Below are 11298 nucleotides of genomic sequence, written 5' to 3'. Positions count from 1 at the left end.
ACGAAGGGAGAAAGCCCACCCCCCCCCCCCCCCAGATATATCCAAAGTGTCAAGAGATCTCGACCTTTTCCCTCTCTTCCCTAATCTTTCAAGGTGGAAGCTGGGAGGTGTTTCTCCTGTGACTTCTGTTTTCAAGTTTAATCCCTGGCCCATCTTAGTGTTCAAGGAAGCTGTCGGACTTCCTGCCCACCTTAAAAACAGGTTTCAAGGCCTGGAGTTGCCAACTGCCTGAAGAAAAAGTGCCCTATTCCTTTAGCAGAAGTTTAATGGGCTGTTATTTACCTCCATGCCATGAAAACCTTCAGCTAACCATTTCTAGTCACTAAGCCGAACCAAGGCACATTTCTCCAGGCCTGTTGGCAACCCTATCAGAGCATCAGGTCCATGTTCAAAAAGTAGATTTCTGTCCTAATTGGACCAAGCTAGTGTGGAGTAATGATGAACGTGTCTGACTAGATCTGGGAGACCCGGGTTTGAATTCCCCAGTCTGTCATGGAAGCTTGCTGGGTGACCTTGGGCCAGTCGCACACATTCAGCCCTTACCTACCTTACAGGGTGGTCAAGAGGATAAAGCGGCAGACACAAGAACAATGTAAGGCACTTTGGGTCCCCCCTGGAGAGACAGATATGGCATCAATGAATGAAGCAGATAAATCAGTTCCAAAAGAGTGAAAAAATTGAGGCACGTCATGGAATTATGTGAATATTCATATAGACTCTGCCTCAAATCAGACTACCAATATTCACGCCAAAGGGGAAGATACATGCCCCAAATAATAATAATGATTAAAACACATTAACCTGCCTTCTACTGAGTCTGACCTTTTTCCTATCAAGGGTATTCTTGTCTACTCAGGCTGGCAGCAGCTGTTTAGGATTTCAGATATAGGTACTAGATCCAATTTAACTAGAAATTGAACCCGGGACCTTCTGCATGCAAAGCGGATGCTCTTCCGCTGAGCCACATCTCCCCTCCACTCATTAATACTCCATGGAACTGCCTTGTACTGAGTCAGACCAGGAGGCAGCATTAGGGGAAGGTCTCGGCCTCTGTGCCTTGTTGTTGCTGGCCCCCCAGAGGAACTGGTTGGCCACTGTGTGAGACAGGAGGCTAGACTAGATGGACCACTGGTCTGGTCCAGCAGGGCTCTTCCTACGTTCTTATTGGCCTCTATGCCCTGTTGTTGGCTGTCCAGAGGAACTGGTTAGCCAGTTTGGTGTAATGGTTAAAAGCAGCAGACTCTAACCTGGAAAACCGGGTTTGGTTCCCCATTCCTCCACATGCAGCTGCTGGTGTGACATTGGGTCAGTCACAAGTTCTCTCAGAGCTCTTCTCTCAAAAGCAGTCCTCGATGGAGCTCTCTCAGCCCCGCCTACCTCACAGGGTGTCTGTTGTGGGGAGGGGAGGGGAAGGGAAAGGGATTGTAAGCCACTCCGAGACTCCTTCGGGTAGTGAAGAGTGGGGTATAACTCTAATCTCTTCTTCTCCTTCTCTTTCTCCTCCTCCTCTGTGTGAGATAGGATGGTGCCCTAGATGGACCACCGGTCTGATCCAGCAGGGCTCTTCTTATGTTCTCATTGGTCTATCAAGGTCAGTCCCGACTCTACTCAGACTGGTAGCGGCTTTCTGCGTAGAGGTCTTTCACATTCCCTCTAGCTGATCCTTTTAGCTGGAGAAGCCAGGGATTGAACCTATGATCTTCTGCATCCATAGCTGATGATCTGAAACCAACCCATGTGGCTCCTCATTAGGGTCTCACTGTGCAAAAGTTACTTGGAGAAATTTTTGGGGACTGTGGTCTTTACTATTGTGTATAGTTTGCTGCGGGATGGATCCTATTGTGCGATTTTGCATTATTTCATGTGTCATGCTGAACCCTTATGCCTTGCTGCAGTTCTGATTTGTTTTACTTCTGCTTGGTTCCACAACCCAAATCCTATTTCATTGTTGGTGTTAAATAGTATTTTATTTTCATAAAAACCAAAAACATATTCCATGTTACATAGTTCATCACCCTCGCTTATGGAGTCACTTTACAATACTTCCACATTTATCCAATTATACAGACGTTCCCATCTTTCTATAAACAGACTTTCCTTTTGTCCCTGAAGCGTTACACTTAGTTTATCCATCTCTGCTACTTCTAATAACCTATGTACTATGTCTTCTTGGTTAGGTATATATTCTTGCTTCCAATATTTGGCTATTAATATTCTAGCAGATGTTAATATATAAATTATCAGGTACTTATCTTTCCATCTAATGCTCTCCTATTTCATTGTTGAATGTCCCATCCCACTGATGGTCTTGACTCACTCTGGGTGATCTTGCCTTGAGTCTGTCGTGGAACGACAGGCCCAAGTGAGAAAAATGGACTATGCATGAAGTATATAAAAACAAATAAATAAGAATGAATAGATATTCCCTGTCCTTTGGCGTGTCCTCCAAACGCCCAGGAGGCGACCGTGGGCACCATTCAGAAGTGTGAGAAATGCAGCAAGCCGTGTTCCCTCTAAGCTGAGCTAGTGTGAGCTAGCTCGTAGTTTTTTAGCCTTCGGCTCACACATTTTTGTCTTAGCTCAGGAAGGAGGGCTCCAGAGCAAACTAATGTATGCAGCAACCAAATTGCTCACTCACAACTTGAATGCCTGTAGCTCACAAAGTAGCATTGGCAACAAGCCCTGCCCATAATGTAACAACCCAGGTGTGGGTGGGGTGGGGGAGCGGAAGGAAGGAAGGCAATTTCAGGAGGACTCTCCTGCCACGCCAAGGCTTGGTCGCCTTGTCTTGTGTACCTGCTGTGGCCCTATTCCCATGAGATTATTACAGTGCGTTATAAGCAAGGGTGAGCCCGTGGCTCGGGGGGGGGGTAGAGCGTCTCCTTTGCAACGCAGAAGCATTCAGCTATTACGGCTGACTGCCAGTGAGAGACTGGTTTTCTACAACTGTTGTTCAACTACCCTTTTAATAAGAACATAGAATTGGCTTGCACAGGAGATGTCTGTGTGGGGGGAGTAGACCTAGGAATGCCCCTCCCGCTGCAGAGAGGGAGATCTGGCATGCCTCTTGGTTGCTGGTGAACTTAACTGCCTCTTCTTCCTTTTGCAGTCCAGCCACACAAGGCTGGATGTAGCTAACCTCAGGGGGGGGTGTGTTAGCCAGTGACTTGGCCTGGGGCATTCAGTCCGGTCCCAGAGTTTACCAAGCACAGAAGAGATACAGGGAAAGGGAGTGGAGTCAGAGACAGAATATGCTTTCGAAAGAAAGCAAAATGCTGTTTCTAACCAAGCGATATTTGACACACATCCTAATGCAAAGTTAGGACTCCTGCCCAGAAGAGCTTGTTGTTGTTCAGTCGCACAGTCGAGTCCGACTCTTCGCGACCCCATGGATCATCTCCCGCCAGGCCCTCCTGTCTTCCGCCGTCCTCTGAAGTTGGCTCAATTTCATGTTTGTTGCATCTATGACACTGTCTAACCATCTCATCCTTTGCCGTCCCCGTCTTCTTTGACCTTCAATCTTTCCCAGCATCAGGGTCTTCTCCAGTGAGTGCTTTCTTCTCATTGGGTGGGCAAAGTATTTGAGCTTCAGCTTCATTATCATTCCAGAAGAGCTGCTTGGTGGTAAATGTTTGTTACTTTCCTGACGCCTTTTGTCCTTTTGAAGGGTTTCAAGAGAGAAGGGGCTGTGGCTCAGGGGTCGAGATCTCAGGTTCAATCCCCGGCATCTCCAGTGAAAAGGACCAGGTAACAGGTCATGTGAAAGACCTTTCTCAGCCTGAGACCCTGGAGAGCTGCTCCCAGTCTGAGTAGACAAGACTGACCCTGATGGACCAATGAGGGTCTGATTCAGTAGAAGGCTGTTCCAAGGGTGGGACCAGTTGGGATGGATGCAACTCGTCTTGCCCCAAAGGGCCAACGCCAAGGACTACCTTCCCCTCATTTTCAAACAGGGCTTTTCCTTTGAGGAGGTGAGTGAAGCCCTGACCGCTTTTGGACAGGATGTGCCAAGAATCTGCAACCTGTCCCCTGAAGTCTGCTGTAGGTGGCCTCAGACCCATCAGCGTTTCAGTTCCAAGAGATGTGTTGGCCTTCAAGGCGTCACGGGGCTCTCCAGTTTGGTGTAGTGGTTAAGTGTGCGGACTTTAATCTGGGAGAACCGGGTTTGATTCCCCCACTCCTCCACTTGCACCTGCTGGATGACCTTGGGCAAGCCGTAATTCTGATAAGAGCTGTCCTTGAAAAAGAGCAGTTTCTGTCAGAGCTCTCTCAGCCCCGTCTACCTCACAGGGTGTCTGTTGTGGGGAGGGGAAGGGAAAGGAGTTTGTAAGCCGCCCTGAGACACCTTTGGGTAGTGAAGGGCGGGGTATAAATCCAATCTCTTATTATTATTTTTAGGCAAAGGTCTTTCAGTCTCCGTGCCCCCTCCGCCATCTTCAGATATGTGGACTTTCTAGAGTCGTTGCAAGGGTCACTGAGAACACTGTGTTACAGAGCAAGCCTAAATAGGTCTCCTCAGAAACCTACTCAGGTCTCTTCAATAGGGATTAATTCCAGGAAATCGTTGCACTCTGAAACACTTACCTTTGTGGTGTTATTCCTAAGGGGTTGTTTCTGAGTGTATTTCTCCCCCTCCCCATCTAGACTTGTGCAGAGCTGTGGACTCAAAACTTGATTCTGCCTCCCAACCATTCAAGGATGTTTCCTAGAAATCTGAAGTGTTGTTTTGTTTTTCCTAGACCCAAATGAGTAGTGTTGCCAGTCTCCAGGTGGGGCCTGGAGATCTCCCGCTATGGCAACTGATTCTCTGACTACAGAGATCAATTCCCCTGGAGAAAATGGCTGCTTTGGAGGTCGGACTCTCTAGCATTGTAACCCGTGGAAGTCCCTCCCCTCTCAAAACCCTTCCCTCCCCAGACTCCATGCCCCAAATCATCAGGTATTAGCTGGCCTCCGTAAGACTTGGCTTCCAAGTCAGAAGGCATAGTTACCCCCTCTAAGGACAGTGAAGTCCATGAGCTTCAGGTTGGGGTGTTACTCTGCTTTAGGGAGCCAGTGTGGTGTAGTGGGTAAGAGTCTAATCTGGGAGAACTGGGTTTGATTCCCACTCCTCCACATGCTGCTGCTGGTGTGACCTTGGGTCAGTCACAAGTTCTTTCAGAGCTGTTCTCTCCGGGGCAGTTCTCGAAAGGGCTCTCTCAGTCCCACCTGTGTCACAGGGTGTCTGTTGTGGGGAGGGGAAGGGAAAGGGATTGTAAGCCGCTCTGAGACTCCTCCAGGTAGTGAAAGGTGGGGCGTAAATCCAGTCTCTTCCTCCTTCTCTGGGCAAAGAGACCTTTCCGGAACGCAGGTTCATGGTCACTGGCATAAAGCAAACAGTGGGGGGGGGGAGGTCTGGGGCATTTGCAGGATTGGCTGCCAGGAGAGAGGGAGGGGTGACTTTGCCCTTTCTGTAGCTGTCAGATTCCCCCTGTAAATCCCCCTCCCTTCAATTGCGTTTGTCTCAGTGAAGCTTACTTCCAGTCTTAGAGCCCAGCAGGGGAGGGAAATCAATTAAAAAACAGCCTGGGGGGATGAATATAGAGGAGACTCGGTGGGCAGGGAAAAGACCGCTCTTGCTTGTTGAGGAGGGTCAAACCTGACAGACATCAGTAGTAACAATCTCTCTCTCTCTCTCTCTCTCTCTCTCTCTCTCTCTCTCTCTCTCTCCCTCCTCCTCCTCTCGCTCTCTTCCTCCTCCTCCTCCTCCTCCTCCTCCTCCTCCTCCTTCTTCTTTTTAGAGGTAAAAGCAGCCCTAGAGGCCTACAAAAGTGACGGGGGGGGGTTGACAAGACCAGGAAGGGCTTAACTCCCCCCAATACCATTTTCTTAATTCAAGTCAGGGTTGCCAGTCTCCAGGTAGGGGCTGGAGATATCCCGAAATCACAACGGGTCTCCAGGTTGCAGAGATCAGTTCCCCTGGAGGAAATGGCCTCTTTGGAAGGTGGACTTCTTTGGCCCTGGCTCCCACCTGGTGTAACTCTCTGCCAAATACCCCCAGGGCCAGGCGGAATGCTCCGCCAGGCCTTTGGCTGAGGACAGCAACGGTTTCCGTCATAGCTGGCACCCTTCTCCTTTCCTCTGTCGTTTCACTTTGGCCCCCTCCTCGCCCTACCTGCAAAACGGCAACATCGTCCAAAGTGGGTCAAGAAGAAATATTGACATCTATACAGAGTCTTGTGCTCACATGGACGGCAATTCACAAATCCGATATATAAATAAAATAAATATAACCTGCATTAAAAAGACCTCCTGAATAGTTCAGCTTTGCATAGTTTATGGAATCTCTGGAAAGCGGGACCCTTCCTAACCAGGAAGGCCGTTCCTTAAGGTGGGCGCCCATAACAGAGCAAGCCAATAACATAAGAGCAAGAGAAGCCAATGTTGGATCAGGCCAATGGCCCATCTAGTCCAACACTCTGTCACACAGTGGCCAAAAACACCAGGTGCCATCAGGAGGTCCAGAAGTGGGGCCAGGACACTAGAAGCCCTCCCACTGTTGCCTCCCCCCCAGCACCAAGAATACAGAGCATCCCTTGCCCTGGAGTGAGAGTTCCTACCTATACCTTGTGGCTAATAGCCACTGATGGACCTCTGCTCCATATGTTTATTCAGTTCCCTCTTGAATATATGGGAAATATATGGGCAGTGGTTGAATTTGCCCATTTACAAGGTGGCACCTGCAGAAGTCCCTGTGCAGATGAGTGAGCTGCCATGGCAGAGCCCGGGCAGAGAGGCCATCCTCTGGATATGGTGGACCAAGATCATGAAGGGCTTTGCATGCCACAGCCAATACCTTGAATTGAGCTTAGGCAGCCAACGGGGGGCAACAGACACGCTCTGCCTAGCTCCCGATAATAACCAAGCAAGCTGTTGCATTCTGTACCAACTGCAGTCTCCACATTGCCTTTGAGGGGAGACCTGTGCAGAGTACAATTACAGCAGTCTTGTCTCAGTGCTACCATGTTGTGGATCCAGGTGACCAGATCGGCCGTGTCAAAGTGGGGGGGGGGGCGGCATTCCAGGACTCAGAGGAGAAACCCCCTCGAGACAACCGTTTTGTTTTACACATTAAACCAGCCTGCCTTCTTCCTCAGCCCTGGAATGCGTGGAGTTAAAACTGGCACCCTTCTCTCCCCGTCTAGTGGTAAATCTGCCTCGTGGGCGGTTGACAGCAGGTGACCTTCCCTGGAGCAGCTGAGCTTCAATCTGTGGCTCCAGAACCCAAACTGGGAACAAAGCAAGAGAGCAGACTAGTAAATAATATTTCACTTCTCTGTAAGAGGTTGGTTCTCCCCCCCCCCCACCTTGCCTTTCTCCTTGGAGACCGTGGAGGCAATCTTGTAAGAAGCACCATCTTTGGCTGGGCAGCTTGTGACTTCTTTCCCTTAATGGCTCTTAAGCAGGTGGTTAGAGACGCTGCCTGGAAGGGTGCAAATGGCTGGAAGCTAACGGCTACTGATTCCACTTCACCCGCATGGATGGACATGGAGTAAATGGTGGTCATCTACACGGTGAGGAATCTCGTGTTACCCCTAAGGATGCAGAGGCATTTCTTTCTTTATTAGTTCCAATCATAGATCAGTCACGATCGACACTCATAATAATCAGCACATTTGCAAACAATGAGATTTCCAGGCAGCCCGGCAGGCTGATTTCAATAGTAGAGACAATGAAGAAGAAGACCTGACCAGCCGCTTCCTTGTTGATCTTGCCGAGGGGCAAAATTTGGCCATCTTAGAGGTGATTTTGTTAGAACAACATGAAAGGGGGGAGGGAGATATTAAATTAATCAGATCTGCCTGGAAAATTTAATAGAATCGGCGTTATTAAAAAACAGTAATAACATGGGAATAGTATAAAAACATAAACAAGAGAAAGTTAATAAAATTAGTAAGATAAAATAATGTTAATAAGAGAATCATACAATTTTTTTCAGCTAAAATAAGTTTATGTTTCCTAGTAGCTAAGCAACAAAATTTTGCCACAGCGTAAGTCACTGAGATCTGAATGTTTTCTAAGAGGAATTTACGAAGGACTTCTGGCCTAAAGTCAAGATAAGACTGCAGAGGGCTAAAACTAGACAGAAAGGGATAGTATAAGATGGTCTCGTTCCTCCTGATAGAGGCATTCAAGTCGGTGGCAAAGCATCCTTACAGCAGTTTTACGGACACTTTTCCTCCATGAGCCACCGTTTCCTCTGCATTTTGCTCCAGTTTGTCACTCAAGGCCTTTCTCGGGGCTTAAACAGAAATCACAGTAATAGCTATATGGCACTGTAACTTCATAGAGCGGACGTCATGACCAGTTATTTTAAAGCCCTCATAAATAGCATGGCCAGCTCTGGTTTAGGAAATCCCTGGAGATTTTTTTGGGGGGGAGCGTGAGGGGAGGGACTTCAGTGGGGTAGAATGCCATGGAGTCTGCCTTCTAACACCGCTGTTTTCTCCAGGGGAACTGATCTCTGTCTCCTGGAGGTCCGTTGTAATCCCAGGAGATCTCCAGCCACCACTGTGAGGTTGGCAACCCATACTCTCTGATGCGTCAGCGGAGAAAACGGTGGTCATGAGGGAGCTGACAGAATAAAAATGGCACCCGTGAAGAAGAAGAAGAGAGAAGAGGCTGGATTAATACCTCTCCATTCGGAGTCTCAGAGCGGCTTACAGTCTCCTTTCCCTTCCCCTCCCCTGTGAGGTCGGTGGGGCTGAGAGAGCTCTGACAGAAACTTATCTTTTTCAAGAACAGCTCTTATCAGAACTGCGGCTTGCCCAAAGTCATCCAGCAGCTGCAAGTGGAGGCGTGGGGAATCAAACCCGGTTCTCCCAGATTAGAGTCCGCGCCCTTAACCACTACACCAAACTGGCTCTCTTGTGGGCGGGACCTTCAAAAATGTGCACGTTCCCATGCAGACAATAGTCTAACATACTTTGACTGCATTATTTTGGAAAAGCACTGTAAACTCGCCTGATGCCTGCCTTACATTCCTGTAGGCACAAGGCCAAAACATTTCTCTTTACCCAGCTTTTTAACTGAAGAGTTTCATCTTGTTTAAGCTGTTTTATAGTCTGCGCTGAGCCTGAGGTCTGTTTTATTAATATCCTTTTAGCCGGCTCTTCGTTTTATGTTGTTTTTATGCTCCGGCATGTTTAGATCGACCTGATTTTATTGGTTTATTGGCATTGTTTTAGCTGTGAGGTGCCTCAAGCAGGTTCTGGAGAGGCTGCGTACAAATTTTCGACATAAAATACATAAATTGATAAACTGAGTTTGAGAAAGAGTATGAAAAAAGATGGGGGAAATTCTGGCAGGGGAAAACTGGAAGACCGTGTCACATGAGTGATCCCCAAAACAGCACTCCTGTATGGAAGCAAAGGTGGAGAAAAATGTCCCTGAGGAAACAGCTGCATTTGTAGGGTTGCCCGCTCCAGGTGAGGAAATACCTGGGATTAGGTGACGGGGGAGGGACTTCAGTGGGATATAATTCCACAGAGTCCACCTTCCAAAGCGACCATTTTCTCTAGGTGAAATGATCTCTCTTGCCTGGAAATCAGTTGTAATCCCAGGAGTTCTTCAGTCACCTAGAGGTTGGCAACCTCATACATTTAGAATGTAGCCTACAGAAAGAAGCCTTGGAATTCCTTGCAGATGTACAGAGTGGGCTGTTCACTTCACAGGAATCAAGGAGGGTTTAAAATGTGTCTAGATGTTCAGCCACACTCAATTTATGAAAGAAAGAAAGTTGTTATAGGAAAAGCATACCGTTCTAATAGAGTTGCCAACCAGGTTGGGAAATTCCTAGATATTTGGGGGTAGAGCCTGTGGAGGGCAGGGTCTGAGGAGGCAAGATAGCAGAGAATAATGCCTGTACGCCGATGATTGAACACTAGCACTTTAATATGTTGTAATATTTATAGTTTTGAATTGTGTATTGATGGCTTTTATATTGTAGATTTTATTGTTACATTGCAGTGTTTTATACTGGTTGTGTAAGCCACCCTGCGTCGGCTCTGCTGGGACGGTGGGGTAAAAATCTAATAAATAAATAGAGTCCATCCTCCAAAGCAGCCATTTTTTTCCCCTGAGGGAAACTGAGCTCTGTCGTCTGGAAGTTCTGCAGTTCTGGGAGACCTCCACGCCCCACCTGGATGTCAGCAGCCCTAATCTCCAGTAATCTTCCACAAGGAAAACAGCTCTGGAAAAGGTACACCATGAAACTTTCAAGCCCACCCCATATGGGGGATGGACAAGCTCTTTCCTCCATGGAGAAACTAACACTCTTCTGCTGAGTGACTAGAAGAACCAACCCACCATCTAAACAAAGTCTGAGTCCAGTGGCACCTTGAGGACCAACAAAGTTTTATTCAAGGTATAAGCATTCGTGTGCACGCACACTTCTTCCGATACAGTGAAATGGAAGTGTAAGTGTGCGCACACACGAAAGCTTAAACCTTTAATAAAACTTTGTTGGTCCTCAAGGTGCCACTGGATTCAAACTTTATTCTGCTGCTTCAGACCAACACGGCTACCCACCTGATTCAGAAGAAGAAGAAGAGGAGATAGGATTTATACCCCGCCCTTCACTACCCAAAGGTGTCTCAGAGCGGCTTACAAACTCCTTTCCCTTCCCCTCCCCACAACAGTCACCCTGTGAGGCAGGTGGGGCTGAGAAATCTCTGACAGTAACTGCTCTTTTTTCAAGGACAGCTCTTATCAGAACTACGGCTTGCCCAAGGTCATCCAGCTGGCTGCGTGGGGAGGAGTGGGGAATCAAATCCAGTTCTCCCAGATTAGAGTCCGCGCACTTAACCACTACACCAAACCCACCATCTGTCTGTGAAAGGGGAACCACTAGGCCACCGGCATGGGGTTGGGGGGCACAGTTGCCAGTGCCAGATTGGGAAACTCCTGGAGATTTCCAGGTTGGGAAACTCTTGGAGCCTGGGGAGGACAGGGCCCTCAGTGGGGTACAATGTCCCAAAGTCCAGTCTCCAAAGCATCCCTTTTCTCCAGAGGAGCTGATCTCTGTAGTCCGGAGATGAGCTGTAATTCCAGGGGATCCCCAGGTCCCACCTGGAGGCTGGCATCCCTAGGAACCAAAAGAACTCGACCCCGTAAGGTGAGGAAACAAACATGATAAAGGTCTCTGTGGCTTCGAAGCATAACGCCTCCCTCCTCACCTGACTGCACTTATGACCCAGGAACTGACAGGAGGTACGGAAGCGAGGGGTCTGCCTCTGGCTTTTTGCCTGTGGAGATCTT

The 11298-nt window shown here is 48.3% G+C and overlaps 1 protein-coding gene across 1 annotated transcript in view; it reads left to right on the top strand.

Moving 5' to 3' along the window:
• RAPGEFL1 (Rap guanine nucleotide exchange factor like 1) overlaps positions 1-11298 on the top strand; it is a 141018-nt gene that overhangs the window by 1790 nt on the left and 127930 nt on the right. The window contains exon 3 of the mRNA XM_015409336.1: positions 3914-3971. Within this exon, the coding sequence (XP_015264822.1) occupies positions 3914-3971 (58 nt within the window). The remainder of the gene's footprint in view (positions 1-3913; positions 3972-11298) is intronic.

The sequence above is a fragment of the Gekko japonicus genome, unplaced genomic scaffold (assembly GCF_001447785.1).
Source record: "Gekko japonicus isolate JY-2015 unplaced genomic scaffold, Gekko_japonicus_V1.1 scaffold678, whole genome shotgun sequence".
In the NCBI taxonomy this organism is placed as follows: Eukaryota; Metazoa; Chordata; class Lepidosauria; order Squamata; family Gekkonidae; genus Gekko; species Gekko japonicus.
The sequence above is the reverse complement of the archived record's forward strand: the minus strand, read 5'-3'. Positions and strand labels throughout refer to the sequence as shown.